The sequence below is a fragment of the Cnephaeus nilssonii genome (assembly GCF_951640355.1).
Source record: "Cnephaeus nilssonii genome assembly, chromosome: 10".
NCBI classification, from domain to species: Eukaryota; Metazoa; Chordata; class Mammalia; order Chiroptera; family Vespertilionidae; genus Cnephaeus; species Cnephaeus nilssonii.
Genome location: NC_137081.1, coordinates 16,582,546 through 16,602,126, shown reverse-complemented (window position 1 = coordinate 16,602,126; position 19,581 = coordinate 16,582,546). Strand labels below are relative to the sequence as shown.

The window sequence follows — 19,581 nt, the reverse complement described above, 5'->3', positions numbered from 1 at the left end:
TCGTAACCTACTAGAGTGCCTCATTCAGTTATTTCAAACTCGATTCTCTCCTGTTAAATTGTATGGTTTTAGTAAATCACAATAGTATTTGTTTGCACAAGAAATAATCTATAAATTAATTTATGTGTTAATTTTGAAGATTTTTGTGCAGTAATTTTGATCTGTTGCAGACTTCTTTCAGCACGTGTTGGCTGAATAGAGTCAATGGTGGGTCAATTGATATTCTAGAGGCCAGCTTTTCCCAGCTACTTACTCCAAGTCCCCTTAGATGCTTCCCTTGGTGGCTGATTTGACCAGGCTTCATATCTGTCTTCTGCAGTGACAAGGACGGTGTGTGCAGAACAATGTGACGGCAGATGCTACGGACCCTATGTCAGTGACTGCTGTCATCGAGAGTGTGCTGGAGGCTGCTCAGGTCCGAAGGACACCGACTGCTTTGTAAGTCTGGGTGCTCTTTTCCCCTCTCTTCTTGGTTTGACTCAGGCACATCGAATCCTTAACACCTTATTGAAAAAGATCTCATTTAACCACTTTAGGATTAAGAAAGATTACCTACCTTCCTACAAGTCATGCATTCACTGGGTGGCAGTTGATGAACTAGGATTGTCCGTTATGTTTTTCTGTTGCAATTTATATTACCAGTGAGATTTATTAGAGAATTGAAGAGAGCATATTGAAACATCTTTTAAAAACTAATAGCATTTTCCCAAAATTGATAGTGATTACCTCTTTATGTTGTTGTATCATTGAGTTTCTGAGTGGAGGCACTTGGATTTTATTTCTTAAGTATGAGTTTAAGATATGTTTATAAATTTAAGCATTTTTAGTTTATGTTGTTTACAAATGGACATTATTCAAAATTTATGAGTTTTACAAATACACACTTGAAGCGTTTTACATGCTAATCTGTGTGATTTTTATTTTAGAAGAGGATACTTTTACATTCTTAAAATTAACATGTACCACTTGTTGGGGACACTTTTAATTATATTTTGATAGCTCAGATACAGTTCTTTCTGTTCTTTTGAATACATACAAGAAATTCTGTGAGCTATAGTTAATGCAATTTCATACACACACAGAACACTTTAAGCTGACTCATAAGTTGTTTTTGTTGGTAAAAATAAACCCAGGAATTTCTTTTCTTGTTACCCCTTCTCAAATATTCAGAGAACACACATATATATTTATAATTGAGTAATTTTTTTTTTCAAATTGGCACTTAATTCTGAAAAATAAGCAGAATAGAAACTGCAGCTCTTATGCTATGGTCACTTGTGAATTTTTTTTTAATGTCACAAAAAAATTTAACTTGTCTACCCTGATTCTACAGTGAACCAAAGTCTGTATTGCAGAGGAAGTGAGTCACGAGGAAGAAGAGAATATTAAAATATTAAAAATTTAGAGCAGCTCCTCAGCAGGTCTTGGATTGAGTCCCCTTTCATTTGCTTGTCTCCAGACATGGGCTGGAAACAGGATCTGGAGGACGCTAAACAAGCATTGGGTTCACAATTCCAAAACAGTAACGACAATAAAACACCAATAGTCATCGCTTTCACTCTGTTTTTGTTCATGGTCCCATTGCCATGATAAGCAGAGTGCCAAGAGAGCTTCGGAATTTTTATTGCATTTTTTATGGAATGGCCCCGTGATTCCACTTTGGCATTGGCTACAGGATGCTCAGGAATGCCAGATCAAGGCCTGAGTGTAAGCCATGTTGTTGTGTTTGTCGGGTTCCTCTGGCGTATGTTCCTTTGTTGCTAAGCAATCTGTGCACAACATCTCATAAAGTATGTTAGTAAAGCAATTATGAGGACACATGAAGTTTTATAGCCATAAATTAAAACTTACTGAGTTTTCTAGATTGGTTTTTAATAGATTCTTCCTGGAAAGTGTCAGCTCAGTGAATAATGTATCATCACTGATTCTTGTTCTGATTATGCATCTAGTAGACCATCATCAGGGAATTGTCATGTTGGTGATAAAGTGCTTGCTAAAACAACAATTGATGAAGAAAATGTTTTGAGGAAACAGAATAAATTAGTGCTTATTAATAATCATACATACAATTTATGATGACTGTAAAATACTATTTGAGTTCACATTAGCCTGCTTTGCAAGGCCTAAATTATTCCTAAGGAGGTTTAATGTATTTTAATTAAGAGATTTAGTTCATCCACTCTTTGTTAATCACATGTTTTTGTGTCATTATATTCCATTTTTGTAATAAATACCTCACTTTTGGGTAGTAAATTTATTTTTAATTATTCTTAAAGGCATTTGAACAATTTAACAAATTGAGATTTTAATGCAAATATATGCCAGTGGAAATTAATTGTTTTACTTGAATTGGTAGCTTGTACCAAGTTGTGTGGCATTGTGAAAAAGATCATGCAGGAAATAGCATCATATTATTTAATTTGGCATTAAATACCCCTCCATTTACTCTTTGACCAGTTACCTGGGAGAGCCTTTCTTTGAGTTCAGTGTAATGAGCTACCATGTGTTTTCTCACTACACAGTGAACATGAATGTCACTTAAGGCACTGAACTCTCCAAACACTAGCTTTACGAATAGTCTAACCTGGCCCTAACTGGTATGGCTCAGTGGATAGAGAGTCAGACTGCGGACTGAAGGGTCTCAGGCCAAGAGCACATGCCTGGGTTGCGGGCTCAATCCCCAGTAGGGGAAGTGCAGGAGGCAGCCAATTAATGATTCTCTCTCATCATTGATGTTTCTGTCTCGCTCTTCCTCTCTGAAAACAATAAAAATCTTTTTAAAAAAGAGTCTAGCACTTAGTCTAGCACTAATAACGAAATCCCCTGTAAAACTGGGGATTTAGTTATTAGTACTAGACTCTAAGACTTAACATAAACCCTTTGAATCAGTGCGAGCTTAATAATTTTTCACTATTAGCTAATTTTAATAATTTAAAGTAAAAGACAATTTATAAATTAGTGGATAGATGCCAAACAATTTGAACATCAATAAACTATAGATGGTATATTTACCAACATTGGAAAAACAGTTTTGTAGAAAAAGTCCTAAGCAAATTTGAAATTAAAATTAAGCACTAATGACTATGAAATTATCAAAATTTACAGTTTTTATGAAATTGATATATTCTTAGTAAAGTACACAAACTTCTCTAAAAACTGTTCCTTTAATAAGTATTATTAGGATTAGGATTATTTTTAAATGAAATAAATACTTGCTATGTTGCAGGCCTGCATGAATTTCAATGACAGTGGAGCGTGTGTGACTCAGTGTCCCCAAACTTTTGTCTACAATCCAACCACCTTTCAACTGGAGCATAACTTCAATGCAAAGTACACATATGGAGCATTTTGTGTCAAGAAATGCCCACGTAAGTAGAGGATAAGAATAGCCAAATCAATTACATCATTATTTAAAAACAAAATAATTTCATGTAAATTTATTATAACTTAAAATTTGTCATATCATGAATTACTTGGGTATGGGGACTATTACTACCATTTCAAAGATAAAGAAATTTAAATTAAGGTGATCGGTCCAAAGTCTCAGAACAGAAGTGGTATGTTTGAGGTAAGAGTGCGGTCTCATTGACTTCCAAACTCATTATTTTCACTGTACAGCATTGCTCTTACACATGATGCTGTTTCTCAGAGGAGTGATTATTTTTAGGGCAGCAAGCTATGTAATGAAGGGAGGATGCTTCTAATACCAATGAATTTTTACCTAAAATTATTTCTGATTACTTATTTGTAATAGAATATATAGCATTATAGTTTTAATACCAAATCATAGTAAACAATAACAGTAGATAAGAAGGGTGCACTAAGAGATCTTCACCAAATTGATAATTCATTCTGGGGATGTAAGGTGACCAACTTAACTTTCATCAATAATTAACTAAAACGTGTCCTGATATCTGCTTGAGTATGTTTCTTTGCTTAGAGTGACCAAATGGGATATTTCTTGAATATTTTATTTGATGGAAAAGTTGAAAAATCACCACATTTGTTCACATATTCATTTAGAAGAAGCAGGCTTTACAGTCCACACCGTTGAGACATTGTGGTTTTCTTGGCTTTGTGCATGCGATGGTACAGGGGGTGTGACATGGGCTCAGAGGGGCTATGGCTTCTGGCTTTGCCCACTTTTCGCCATGTGATTCTAAGTGAACTTAGGTTTTTGTTTGTTTTTTTTGTTTTTGTCTTAGTTCTTCCTCTCTAAGATGCTGATGGTAATAATCATATCTTCCCTCTTGTTCTCAGAGTCATTATAAATATCAAAAGGAGAGGGAATAAGGATCAGAGAGATAGTATATAAAAACAAGTTTTGAATACAATGACAATTCTAGTTATTATTAAATATTTTATATTAATTAAATGAATCATTATGCATATATACATATATATGTATATGTACATATATACATATATATGTATGTGTATATATATATATATACATATATATATGTATATATATATATATATATATATATATATATATACATATATATTTAGTATGCCTCTGAATTAGGATTTTAAAGTAACAGACACACTAACTCTAGGACAGTAGAGATTTTTCCATTTTAAGTACTTTAATATTCAAACTTACATTCTTGATCTAATAACCTCTTATTTAACGTTACTCAGTATCTCACCAATAGTATCCCTGCAAAATAGGGGTCTTGAAAGTATTATAAGATGGGGCTTGATGATGAACTTTTTCCTTTTCTTAGACAAATGTTTTCCTACCCTACTACCTTCAAATGATGATGCCTCTGCCCAAAGACAGTCAAAACTATGCTTTTGGGGTGATTTTTGATACATTACCTTTTACTCAAGTCCTGAGTTTGAGGCCCAGGGGGTGGGCTGGTGTGGAAGAATTACCATGAAAATCTGGACTCTGGAATTCCCTTTCTTTACTATATCCTTTACAGGGGCTCATCTGAAGGCTCTTAACTTGTAAATTTTGGCAAGTGGCTAAATGCTGAGAACTATTTGGTGGAATTACATGCCCAGCTACCTTAGATACGGTATCTCATACACTTCCTTTTTCAGATTAGCTTAGATCTACCAATTACAGACTAATTTAACACTTCAGCCGGAGCTGGTTTGACTCAGTGGATAGAGTGTGGGCCCGCAGACTGAAGGGTCCTGGGTTTGATTCTGGTCAAGGGCACATGCCTGGGGTTGCAGGCTCAATCCCCAGTAGAGGGCATGCAGGAGGCAGCCAGTCAAACATTCTCTCTCTCCCTCTTCCTTCCTCTCTGAAGTCAATAAAAATATATTTTAAAAAAACCACACACTTCAACATTTATTTAAAATTCAAATCTTTGGTGGACTTTGCTCATAAGGCATGGTTGCTAAACTGGAGGAGGGGGGGTGGGGGAAGGGAGCGATGTTTAGCTTCTAAATACTGCTCTGCAATCCCTAATCCAGAGTTCTGAAACCCGAAAATTCCAAATAACAAACCCATTTGGCTGAAGAACCTGAACCTGAATTTGAAACCAAGCTATTTATAATCTTTATTTATTCTTTGTGGCATAAATTGCTGCAAAAATGTGGAATAAGGAATATTCCTAAAGGCCTTGCAGAAAGGATGGGTGCATATTATACAGGACATGCACCTGCAGCAGGTCGAGTTACCCTGAGACAGAGTTTAGATTGTTAAGGAGTGTTCTCAGAATCAAGTCCTGTGGGGAAGGAAGGCAAGTGTCATCAGGCTGTGATGCAGCCACCTGAGTGCCTCCTTTTGTGATGGATGCCCTCTAGTGGGTGGTAACTTGGAATACAAGTGTCTTCAGGCATTCTGCCCGCTCTCATGGATTCATATATATTTATATCCATCTACCCCAGACTCCCTTCACTTCCAGAATTTCCAGGATTTCTTTTCCCAGGGCAAGCCACTACTCATGAGTTCATGTTATAAGCTTAGGTCACTTCCACCCAAAGAAAGTGATCATTTGACTACCTTTCAAGTCCACTCCTTAGTGAGGCCACAGGGCAGCTGCCACCAATTTCACCTGCTTGCACACGCACACGCATACCAAGCTTAGTGTTTGTCCTCCTCCATCAACTTGTCATAAGAGCCCTGTCTTCTTCCTCACTCAGCTGTAGGTGTGAGCGGAGTGGGCAGTGCCAGCACAATGGGGGACAATGTGGAGGTCTGGACCAACTGCTTACGTACTTTACTTGTGTGTCTGCTGGAGGTCACATCCAATCCCAAATCTACTGACTCCATCTTCCCGTGGATTTCTCTGGGGCCTGTCAAACATGATGACGTCATGATTATAACAAAACTCTGTTTATTAAGGGAAAGTCTGGCTACCAGGTCAATTAGTGACCCATGGTTAGGTACTCTGTCTCTACCCTGACCCAGGTCCTGTTTGTTAAGTGGCATATAATTTTATGCTGTAGATGGTGTGGCTGAGTTCTAGAATCCTAGAGGTCTCTTGTGATTTCCCAATTATAAATTGCCTTAACTCCACATGGCATCTATAGATACTTCTAATATCATACTTCCTCTTGGATTTTACCCAAGTAGCAGTGCTACTTACTCCCAGCCTGGACCTGCACCATATGCCTTCTGTGCTCTGGGTCCCCTTGAAGGCCAGAAACCTCCCATATCACTGACCACTGAGCCAGCAGCTGTATTCACAGACATGGAAGGATGCTGCCTTTAAAACCCAAACTCAAGCCCTAGCTGGTTTGGCTCACTGGATAGAGCATCAGCTTGTGGACTGAAGGGTCCCAGGTTCAATTCCAGTCAAGGGCACGTGACCAGGTTGCGGGCTCAATCCCCACGGGGTGCGTGCAGGAGGCAGCCAATCAATAATTCTCTCTCATCATTGATGTTTCTATCTCTCTATCCCTCTCCCTCTCCCTTCCTCTCTTAAATCAATAAAAATATATTTAAAAACAAAACAAAACAAAAAAACAAACAAACAAAAAACACCCCAAACTCAAAATGCAATACTGTGACCTTTCCTTGAGGGAGAATGTCCTGGCATATTCCATATCCCTGGACCCCTAAACAGTTTACCCATGTTTCAGGCCATTAGGTCTTCTTGGTCTATTTTGTATACCTTTCTTAAGTCATGCCCTTTAAGCTTTCATTTTGTTTCATCATGTCCAGCTACGGGACAGTTTCTGTGGCTCTCCACTGAAAGATCGAACACTTTTTAAACATTTCTTCCTGGATCTGAAGTGCACTCTCTTGATCCAAGGCAGTTTAACTCCAGCTTTATTTGTGCTTCCTGTGACTTGAAGTATTTTAGACTTCAGACTGGCATCATGACCTGAAATGAAGTGGAACTATTGAAAAACACAAACTAAATGTCATGTAGTTTCCTAAGTCTATAAAGGAAATGTGCTCTATCTTAGGGGCAGTTCGGGCTGTGGAGCTCAGTCAAGCAAGTCCTAGGTGTTGCTAATACACGCGGGCCTCAGATTCGAATGTGGATGGTCCTGGATGCTATTTCAGGTTGAGATATTTAAACAGGTGTTTTAAGGAAACAGACATTTATACTATCAAAAATGCTTAATTATTTTCACACCCGAAAATAGCTCCTTGTAAACTTGTTTGCAGAACATGCACATTATTGCTAATTTTACCTTTTTTATCAGATAACTTTGTGGTCGATTCCAGTTCTTGTGTGCGTGCCTGCCCAAGTTCCAAGATGGAAGTGGAGGAAAATGGGATTAAAATGTGCAAACCTTGCACTGATATTTGCCCAAAAGGTGAGTGATAGCTGAGGGGACTACAACAAAGTCCCTATCTCTCTCTCCCTCTCCCGCTCCCTTCCTCTCTGAAATCAATAAAAATATATTTAAAAACAAAACAAAACAAAAAACAAACAAACAAAAAACACCCTTAAATATAAAATACAATTCTTAAAATACAGGTGTGTTTTAGGGGGGCCTCGCACAACACACCACTCCCACAACCAAACCTACCCACACACACCTGTCCATAACTTTGAACAGTTCCCCAAAGTATCTATTATTGTAACAGTGTCTATTACTGATTTTGAATGATATAAGCCAGAATGGTCCAGATAAAACTCAGAGTTAAGTTTGATAGGAACTCAGAAAAAATGTTGCATTTTCTTCTATATGCAGCAAGTCTTAGAAATTAGGAGCAAAACAAGTGTTTACACAATTATTTTAGCATCATGAACACATATTCGTTGCTTGCCAATGTATGCAAAATGATCTGCTATGCATAAAATGGGGCACAAAGAGAAATGCAATGTGACATTTATTCTCCAGGTCTTAAAAAATATTTTGAAAGATAAAATATATAAAATGACAAAGAGGTTTACCATAAGTGTTACATAAACACATAATTTATGTTCTATAATTTTAGTGGAGAAAGAAATACCTTCCAGCTATGATGCTCAAATTCCCCACCAGAATGAAACTTAAGTAAAGCAGGACAAACGTGCAGTTCAAAATTTTCTTATATTTTTAAGTTTTTCAAAGTAGCAGGAATGCCTTAAAGTCTTAAAAGGACAAACTTAAGACTTACTATTAGACTACATTCTCTCTCTCTCTCTCTCTCTCTCTCTCTCTCTCTCTCTCTCTCTCTATTTCTATCTCTATCTCTTTCTCTCTCTATCTATCTCTCTCTCTCTCCCTCTCTCTCTCTTTCTCTCTTTCTTTCTCTCTCTTCCCCACACACAAACACACAAGTGTTTTGTGTTGGTTTTTTTTTTCTTCTTCTTTTTAAGTACAGCCTTCAGAAGGCACAGGTAATACTTAATTTAACTCAACTCACATCATTAGTATTCTGTTTAATATATATTCTTAACTGGGCCAGTGTTTTTAAAACTGCAGATTGTAGACTATCATTAGGCTATGAAATTATTTAAGTGGCCAGCATTTAAAAAGTATTTTAAAGAAATATTTTAGGATGGATTAGAAATGAGGTGATTTTATGTAGTAAGAGGAAGTACTTATTGGGGAAAGTTTTGTTTGAGTTTTGTATCTGTTATGCGTATATACGAGGTCTTGATATAAAATACAATTCTTATAAGTCATGGTCACTAGACAATAATACTAGGATAATATTTATAAGCAGGCCAAGTAGTAAATGTTGCATGAATGTATTATTATTTTATTTGTTAGAAAGCAATGTGTTTCTTATGGTAAATATTTTTATTTTATAATGAAAACATACTGTTATTTTTATAATGAAAATGCAATGATTTATTGACTGAAAAGAGTCTCTCAATTTCCCGACTGGGACTCTTGTTTCTCCAGCTTGTGATGGCATCGGCACGGGATCACTGATGTCAGCGCAGACCGTGGATTCCAGCAACATCGACAAATTCATAAACTGCACCAAAATCAATGGGAATTTGATCTTCCTTGTCACTGGTATTCATGGGTTAGTATTAAATGTTTGCAGAAAATTATTTTATAAGTGTAGACAAAGCTTAAAACAGTCTTTTGCTTTCTCTGTTTGATCTTTTGACCCAGAAGAGTTCTACCTGTGTTAATGCTCTTCTCCAACAAAATCGGATGCCAGGCGTCACCAGCAGTGATAGTAAACCAAAGTTTGGGATGCATCAGATCATGAGATTAGTGACTGGTTAGGTTTAAAAATATAAATTTATATACAAGCTAAAATGTATTTGCAGGACATTTTCATTAAATCCTTAGATTTCAGCAAGTTTGGCATATCTCCAGATATGATTAGAGAAACAATATCAATGGGTGAAGTGGGGAATGTCATTCAAATTTCTAAAAAATTAGTTTAAAGCAATATAAGTTAATATTTCTTTTTTAAAAAGTATCTCACAAAAAGCAAATCAGGAAATTAAAATTGTCCTGAGCTTTTAGAACGTCTCTTTGTCCTTACGTGTATTTTTCTTTTTTCTAAGACTGGAAAGTTAGTACTGCTCTAAGAGATCTATAAAATGAATTTCATTTTAGCAGTAAAAATCGTAACATTTTCTGGGCTCCTTCATTACAGAACCACCTGCTGGTTTTAACTAGGAAAACAACCCAGTTTGTAGTCTTTCAATTGCAATAAAAATGTCAATATTTTTACTCTATATTTTATCTATTTGTCTACATTACTACCTAACCCCTATATATTAGTGCTACAGGCTACAGATAAAAAATATCACTCCCATATTTCAGTTCAAAATCTTACTCTAAACATGTATCACATCATTTCTAGAAGGAACATGATTTAACACATTTAGAATAAATATGTCCTAACAGAAACAACAAGAGAAATAGAACAGAGTAGTTTGTTTTTTCTATTTAAATAAATTACTCTTGGTCTTATTACATAAGCATTTCTTTACTTTAGAACGTAACTTTGAATATGGGTCTATGCCAGATACTCTAATAATATGTATATACTTTCTACCCCAGGTATGATATATTGGCCCCTGTAGTATTTTCTTTAAAGGTCAAGATTTCTAAGTTCTTTTAAAAAATGTACGCACTTGGCTCTTAGCCCACATTTTTACATAGCAACAATCTCTTCAAGCGAGGTAGTACTAGCCGTTTTAGATGGGATACATTCAATCAAATTCACTATAGACCCCACTGGCTCTTTGTATCCATTTTTCATTGCCTCCTTGGCCTTTGGGTAGAAGACCTGTGTTGATATTTAGATGCTTCCATATAATTTAATGCATATGTGACACTTAGTAAAGCAACATATTCATATTTTAGCTATACTGAATACCAAATATCACCATGAATGACAGATCATATCATGTTAACAGTATCTTCTGAGAAATAAGACCTAAGCCACTTGATTCATAGTGCCTGATTTCACCTGGATATAATAAATGAATTGGCCTGAAGTCCATCAATGTGGAAAACAGACACATTAATTGCATTACACAAGTGGTTTTCATCCCAATCAGACCAATATCCATCTCTTATTATGTATTATTATTTTATTTGTTAGAAAGCAATGTGTTTCTTATGGTAAATATTTTTATTTTATAATGAAAACATACTGTTATTTTTATAATGAAAATGCAATGATTTATTGACTGAAAAGAGTCTCTCAATTTCCCATCTCTTATATAGTCAGCATTTTAATACTTCCTTTTCAATTCTGAAATAAGTCATAGATAAGAAAGCTTCCATATATATATATATATATACACACACACACATATATATATATATATATATATATATATATATAATTTTATAAAGTGATTTTAATTCTTCAGTTGTAATTTATTTTTATAAATTTATCTTTATTGTTATAAGTATTACAGATAATCCCTTTTCTTCCCCATTGACCCCTTCTAGGCCACACCCATCCCCCTACCCCAGGCCTTCACCACTCTATTGTCTGTGTCCAGGCGTTATGCATTTATGCATATAAATTCTTTGGTTAATCGTTTTCCACCCACCACCTCTACCTTTTCTCTGAGATTAGACACTCTGTTCCATGCTTCTGTGTCTCTGAATCTATTTAAAGAAGAAATAAGAGAAAATGTTTAGTTTCTAGAACAATAGTGCCATTGCCAGAAATAGACTAGGTACTCTTGTTTCCTTATTTAGAATGGGAACCACAGGCCAAACTCAGTGTTTAGGGTTATCCATGGGAAGGATCCCGCTTTAATCTTGTCATGTTTGACATGGTTTATGCACATGTGCTTGAAGCAACAAAATGCTCACCAGATAAACATGTCCATGCTGTGGCACAATGAGACACTGACAAGAAAGTATTCAGATGACAGACTGCAACGATGAAAGACAATGGGCATGTGATAATAGGTTGAATGAAGAAATATATTGTGATGCAATTGTGAAAATATGTTGCTCTGTCTTTATCCTGAGCTTTACATTGGATCACCAACAACAGTGACAGAGTGGATGTAATGTTCTTACTCACGGTTCTGAATTTAGCTAGTAAATTTCTCAATTTTATAGTTCTATGGATTTCAAGTGGCTGTAGAATGAAACTCCCTACAGGTACTCTGAAGTTGGTAAGTGGGATTCTGTCAACTTATTTTATGAGAGTCCCGAATCTCTAAAATTAAATATATAAAATTTCTGTGGTCCATTGGGCTTCATGTGAACAGTCCAGAATTCACTTAATTCCCCACAACCTGGACACGTTCTCAATATAGGACTGAAGTGACCCCATTATTGTGGGCTTGCCCTGGGTTTTGAGTGTTTCTCAATAAAGTCAGAATATTTTATTGTATGACCAGAGCTGTTCTGGACACTGCTTTTCATCAAAAATCAAATGTTGAAAGTTCATTCTGCTACTGTAGTGCTGACATTTCTTCTGCATACAAAAGTCTGCCCATAAAATAGGATAAAAACAAGAATTTTACCACATAGTGAACTTATTTTTTTTGCTTTCTATTCATACAAAGCATAGTCATTCATTCTGTGCATCTTCAGTTATAAATAGAGCAAGTTTGCCAGAACATTTAATTTAGACTTGAAACCTTTGAGGGCTCTTCATATCACATTTAGGAAAATATTCATTGTTTATGTGTGAATTATAGGGAAACTCATTTATAGTGTTTCTCCAAGCTCTCCAAAACTCTCCATGTTAAACTAGTTGTACAGTAAATGGACCGCACTTCTTAGTTTGAAACAGTCATTTAATCAAGCAATTTTTTTTTTCACTTTGACAATATGGGATATTCACAGTGTAGAAGAATATGCCAATGAATCACGTGGAGAGAGCTACACTAAAGGTAGTTCCATATATCATGGTTGCTGGAACTAATCTATACTAATAAAAGGGTAATATGCTAATTAGACCAGATAGACCAGATGTCTTCCGGATGTCCTTCCAGATAACGCTGCAGCAGCTGTGAGGGCCAAGGAGGGCCGGCAGCCATGGTGTTCAGCAGTGGCAGCAGCAGCGGGGTTATCAGGGCAGCACCTTCCCATGATCAGCCTGGTCACCTCCCGCAGAGGGAGGCCAGACTGTGGCTTAGTGGGAAGCCAGCCTAAGCCATCAGTAGGACATCCTCTCAGGGCTCCTGGACTGTGAGAGGGGGCAGGCCGGCTGAGGGACCCCCACCAGTGAACGAATTTTCGTGCACTGCGCCTCTAGTAGAGTCTATAAGAGGCTCTAAGATAAATAAATGCCAGTAGATTCACACTCAGATTCTCCCCAAACAGGCCATATGCCATTTTGTCAGGGGACTATGGAGCGCCTGGATTGATACCCCTGTTAAACTTACACCCAGTGGACCACCGTATCTTAGTGTTTATTCCCTGGACACAAAAGAAGGTTCCTAAAGATTGGTAGAACAACAGATGTATTAAATTAGACACAGACAACAGTATGGTGGTTACCAGAGGGAAGAGAGGTGGTGGGAGTAGTAAAAGGTAAAGGGGGTCAAATATATGGTGACAGAAGAAGATTTGACTTCGGGTGGTGGGCAACACAGTGCAATATACAGGTGATATAGCATAGAATTGTACATTTGCACCTATATAATTTTATTAACCAATGTCATCCCAATATATTTAATTAAAAATAAAAAAGAAGCAATATAAAAAAATAAAGATTGTATGTATGTATAAGGTGCAAAAAATTGGCAGATGTTCACATCAAGAATAAAACTCAATTTATTGCTACAGGTGAATATGCTTCTATAAAAGTCTAAGTTCATTGTTCTTAGAAGGTTTGATCTCTCTTGGAGAAGTGACCAATGAAGAGAATTCAATTTTTGTCTGAAGAGTACATATTAATATTGGGTCTCTACTTGCTCAGGATAACACAGAATAATTTTAAAGTAACCAAACATTTTAAAAAATACTATGTATTCCTTAAATATTGAAAATATTCCTTGAATTATGGAGAAATATTTGGTATTATTATGTTTATGTTTTGTTTAATATTCAAGTGTGCAATTATTTTATGTGATCAGTATATTATACCTAAAAAATGTTCTTAAGATGAAAACCTCTGAAAAAAACCTTATTAAACATTTAATTTTAAAAGATATTTATGTTCATTTTTGAAAAGACAGGACACCTCTCTCTGTATATATATCAAAAACATTTTTAACAAAAATATGTGTATGCATTAGATCTTCAAATTTATAACACCTCTTGAATGTTATTAAATTTGTTGTAAATTGTATTTTTCAATGTTAGTATGATTTATATAAATGGAGGCAAATAGGTCTGTTATAAAAATGAATATAAATACCAGTTAGGAACAGAATTCCTCTGAATAATTCATATGAAGAGTAACTTTTATATAATGTTATAAATATTATGAAAAATCACTAATAGATAAATGTGGAGATACAGCAGAAAAGGTGACTTCATGTGTTTGCTTTTATGCTTCTTAAAAAATTACAAGTGTTATTCACAATTTTGAGTGCTTCGAGGAGCCTGGAAGGCAGTGTCCTTACTATAACATAATTTGTTTGCAGGTTTTATTTTCTCAGTTAAGAATAAACATTTAAAGCAAAATATAAAGCATGGTTAATAAATGGACTTGCTATATTTGGAGGATCCTTCAGTATAATCAAACTGAATCATTTCTCTAAATCTAGACTTGCTTTGATGAACTCAGATTCTCTGTCATCAAAATGGTCCTCAACGCAACTTTAAATTTTCCTCCACATCCAAGACAGGAAAATTTGGACAGACATTATTAAACTTCCTCTTGATAATGACCATTCAACTTAAATAAAATAATGTCATATATTTATATTTTTATTCCTTTATTTAATTTTGAATCTGACTGCTTCTCTCCTGGGTTTTCTAGGGACCCTTACAATGCAATTGAAGCTATAGACCCAGAGAAACTGAATGTATTTCGGACAGTTCGAGAGATAACAGGTAATTTTTCAAGTACAATTGTTGTGTTATTAACCATGTGAATTTTAACGATTTCTTGAAAATATTACATAATATTAGAACCAGAAACTCAATTTCAAAGTAAATTCAAGTCTCTACTCCTTAGCATGTGTGCACATTTTGAAAGCCCATGGAATTTAAAGAGTAAAATATCCTTGAAATTTTGATGTTACTGTTTTGCAAGTGTCAATTGATCTTTCAAAGCATGTTTTGTTTTGTTTTTACCTTTTCACAAGAAGTACTATTTAGTGTGGGTAATGCATATCATTCATTTAGCACATGTTTATAGAGCATGTAATACATTTGGTGCTGTTATAGTAGATGATATGGGTTTATAGACATGAATTAAACATGATTTGTTATTAAAGAGTATAAAGTCAAATGAGGAGGGATAAGTATATATATCTATGTCTTAGAATAAAGATGGGCAAATGGGGTCAAGTATATAGACACAGTGGTAAAAGATTTCAGAGTAATTGAAATTTTCTCATTATCTAGTTAGATTAAATATTTTTTCTTTTAGAAGAATACATTAAATTAAGACTTATGTAGTTTAACATCTACAATTATATAATTCCATATGTCTGATAAATATAGATTTTGGTGCTCATTGTCATTATTATCATTGTTGTTATTGACAATATTACAGATGTCCCCATTCCTCCCTCTTTGTCCCCCTACTTTGATATTCTTTGGAGTGTTGGAGCCATGAAACTTTGGCTAAGACACTCCAATTTGGAAGAAGAAATATGAGATAGAATGGTTCAAAAGTAGGAATATTCACTTCCCTTTTCTTATCTTTCAATACATTTTCATCATATTTCAAGAAAAATCAGTGTTAAACACTATTGCTCAGACAATGATGTAATGAATTTTTCTACTGTCCTCTTCTTTTATAGGTTTCTTGAACATACAGTCATGGCCCCCAAACATGACTGACTTCAGTGTTTTTTCTAACCTGGTGACCATTGGTGGAAGAGTACTCTACAGGTAGGTTTATATGTTCAAAGATGCAGGTCTCTCAGATTTCAAGAGTAGTATCATGTGTATACTATATCAAAACTATTAGCCTCATGAATTTACTGATTCTATAAATATTGGGTTTCTTCTTTTAATTCCAATGTATGCTTAACAAAAAATACCCCAGTTGTGCGTAAAGTATACAGAATACACAGCTGTATTTTCTGACCACCTATCATTAAAGTAATAGTAATGTTTTGCAGGTATGGAATTCATGATATGAAGCATAAAATTAAGCCCTCTTTTTATCATATCCTGTCTAATAAAAGGGTAATATGCAAATTGACCATACTTCCACTACACCCTCAAGCCGCGCCCACCAGCCAATCAGGAGCAAGTATGCAAATTAACCCAACCAAGATGGCTATGGCCACTGAGATAGCAGGAGGCTTGGGTTTACCTGGAAATGGAGGAAGCCAAGCTTTCCACCTGCCCTGGCAGGCCCAGGCCTCCACTCAAGGCTACAAAGTTTCAATTATAGAAGATAAATAAATCCCAACAAAAATGGCAGCAGCCACAGAAAGCAAGAGGCTTGAGTTGCCCCTGGCGATGGAAGAAGCCAAGCTCCTGCAGCACTGGCCTGCCTTGGCCTCACTCAAGGCTACAAAGTTTCAATTATAGAAGATAAATTGCAGATACCAGGGCCTCCACTTGGGTCACCAGGGGGCGTGGCTAGCCTGCAAACCACCACAGGCCCCTCACCCAGGCCACCCCATGCCCCAAGGGAACCTCCACCCTGATCCAGGACACCCTTCAGGGCAAACCAGCTGGCCCCCTCCCGTGCACCAAGCCTCTATCCTATCTAATCCTATCTAATAAAAGAGTAATATGCAAATTGACCATCACTCCAACATACAAGATGGCTGCCCCCATGTGGTCAAAGATGACTGCCCCCATGTGGACACAAGATGGCCACCACAAGATGGCCAGCAGGGGAGGGAAGTTGGGAGGGACCAGGCCTGCAAAGGAGGGCAGTTGTGGGCAATCAGGCCAGCAGGGGAGGGCAGCTGGGAGGGACTAGGCCTGCAAGGGAGGGCAGTTGGGGGCGATCAAGCTTGGAGGGGAGGGCTTTTAGGGGTGACCAGGCTGGCAGAGGAGGGAAGTTGGGGGTGACTGGGCCTGCAGGGAAGGGCAGTTAGGGGTGACTAGGCCTGCAGGGGAGGGAAGTTAGGCATCAATCAGGCTGGCAGGGGAGTGGTTAGGGGGTGATCAGGCTGGCAGGCAGAAGTGGTTGGGGGCAATCAGGAAGGCAGGCAGGCAAGCAGTTGGAAGCCAGCAGTCCTGGATTGTGAGAGGAATGTCCGACTGCCTGTTTAGGTCCGATCCTACCGAGATCGGGCCTAAACAGGCAGTCGGACATCCCTCAAGGGGTCCCAGATTGGAGAGGGTGCAGGTTGGGCTTAGGGACACCCCCCCCATGCACGAATTTTGTGCACTGGGCCTCTAGTTTTATATAATCAAAAGAGATAGTTGGATGGCTTAGAAATGGCTCAGACTTAGGGGATACAGTGCCATACCAGAAGTTCTTGTTTTGCCTCTGGTGCTTTCATTTGAACCAAGCATCATAGAGCTGATGTTTCAGGAATTAGTCCCCCTCCCTGTGTGCAGTGTTAGTTGTAATAAACAGAACGATCAGGGCTCAAAAGGATGCTGTTCCAATGTCAATAGTTTTATTCATGTAAAAAAAGTAGAGTTAATATTTATTAAGCCACTGCTTTTATTTTATTTCAGATTTTTATCTTTATGAAAATCTTGTTTATGAAGAGTTAAAAACTGATGTACATAAGGATATTTTAATGTTTATTGCTTAAATCTAAATGCTTCCTGAAATCAATATTGTCGTCAAATATTATATGATGGTATTTCACAGAAAATTCATTGAATTTTTCTATTAAAACAGGTATATATCTATAAGAGGTTTTAAAAGGTAAATGGGAAAGTATTAATATAAAAGGATAGTTCAGAGATACAACTTAGTCAAGTGTTATATGCAATGAATTTTACTATATACTGAATAAAATAAATATATCAAGGCATCATTATACTCATATTATAATCTACAAATCAAAGTATTTATAATGGGAGCCAGGGTTTGAGAAAATGAATTACAGCTCAGTTGAGTACACACATACACATGCATATTTTGCTGATATATATGTCAGCAAACTATTTTTAGATTTAGAAGTAAAATAAAAGGCGACAGTTTAGATCTCCAAAATGTAAAAGCATGTCGATTAGTTGAAATGTGAGAAACACAGTTATTTTTCAGAGAATGCAAAAGGAACTTAATTACAAATGTGGACTATTTTGAAATAAAAACAATTTCCTTGAAATGATCGTTTCTACCTTGTAGTTGTTACTTAACATTTAACGATTCTTTCCCCAGTTGTCCAAGCCTTCTGAGTATTTTGTAAAATTGAAGTTTAATTTCATTCATCTCTGTAAATTTTTATATCCCCTACCTTTACTTATACATTCTTCAGCTATTACAATTATTCTTTTGTTCCTAAATAAATTAAAGCCTAATATCAAAGACATTCTTTGCAATATTTATCCTTGGAAAGCATTCTGCATCTATTAAATAGAATATAATTACTATCTTACTTAGGGTATATGCAAGCCATTCTACATACATTTATTTAATTATTTAGTCTTTACACAGGATTTCATCCTTGAGGAACTGGAGATGTGAGGGAAGGAGAGAAGGCAGTGAGTAGATACGTCAGTGGTAAATAAGTACACAGAGACATTAATATTCATACTTCTAAAAATGAACATGTTTCTTTTGGGTATTACTTTTAAAACCTCCAGTATATAGCATGTGAAGATTAATATTCTGAGCTCAGATTTATTGACTCAATCTCTCTCTGTGGTCTGTTTATCTTCTTTTGGAGTAAGATGTGACACCTGGTATTTTACTTCAGAAATGAATGTCCTGGCCAAAAAATATTTATTATTGTTCCATGTTCCCTCTCCCCTTTCTTTAGTGGCCTCTCCTTGCTTATCCTCAAGCAACAAGGTATCACTTCCCTGCAGTTCCAGTCCCTGAAGGAAATCAGTGCAGGAAACATCTATATTACTGACAACAGCAACCTGTGCTACTATCACACCATCAACTGGACGACACTCTTCAGCACCATCAACCAAAGAATAGTGATTCGGGACAATAGGAAGGCTGAAAACTGTAGTAAGTACATTACTCAGACATTAAAACATAGAAGTTTTAGCCCAGCCAGTGTGGCTCAGTGGTTGAGCATTAACCTATGAACCAGGAGGTCACAATTTGATTCCCAGTCAGGGCACATACCTGAGTTGGGGAGCATGCAGGAGGTAGCCGATCAATGATTTTCTCTCATCCATAGTGTGCAGGAGGTAGCCAATCAATGATTCTCTCTCATTACTGATGTTTCTATCTCTCTCTCTCTTCCTCTCTAAAGTCAATAAAAAAAATATTTTTTTAAAACAATGGAAGCTTTAAACATTTTCTCCCATTCTATATTTGACCCAAACAGTTAAAATTACAGTGGGTCTGAATTCTTGCCTTCTTTTTTTTTCTCAACCCTTAAGAATGGTTGGTATAAATAATAATCAGAGTAAGTGACTTGTTTTATAGTATACTAGAGGCCCAGCACATGAAATTTGTGCACGAGTAGGGTCCCTAGGCCTGGCCTGTGATCAGAGCCGATCTTCCAGGCTGCTGGCAGCCAGCCCCACCCCGCGCCGCTGCTGAGGGTC

At 36.5% G+C, this 19,581-nt stretch overlaps 1 protein-coding gene across 3 annotated transcripts in view; it reads left to right on the top strand.

The window, feature by feature from the left end:
* The window catches only part of ERBB4 (erb-b2 receptor tyrosine kinase 4), a 932,247-nt gene that overhangs the window by 663,781 nt on the left and 248,885 nt on the right, over window positions 1-19,581 (top strand). For all 3 annotated transcript variants that reach the window (XM_079783180.1, XM_079783179.1, XM_079783181.1), the window contains exons 6-12: window positions 320-438; window positions 3,227-3,368; window positions 7,621-7,734; window positions 9,259-9,385; window positions 14,735-14,808; window positions 15,726-15,816; window positions 18,834-19,033. In XM_079783180.1, coding sequence (XP_079639306.1) covers window positions 320-438; window positions 3,227-3,368; window positions 7,621-7,734; window positions 9,259-9,385; window positions 14,735-14,808; window positions 15,726-15,816; window positions 18,834-19,033 — 867 coding nt within the window. The remainder of the gene's footprint in view (window positions 1-319; window positions 439-3,226; window positions 3,369-7,620; window positions 7,735-9,258; window positions 9,386-14,734; window positions 14,809-15,725; window positions 15,817-18,833; window positions 19,034-19,581) is intronic.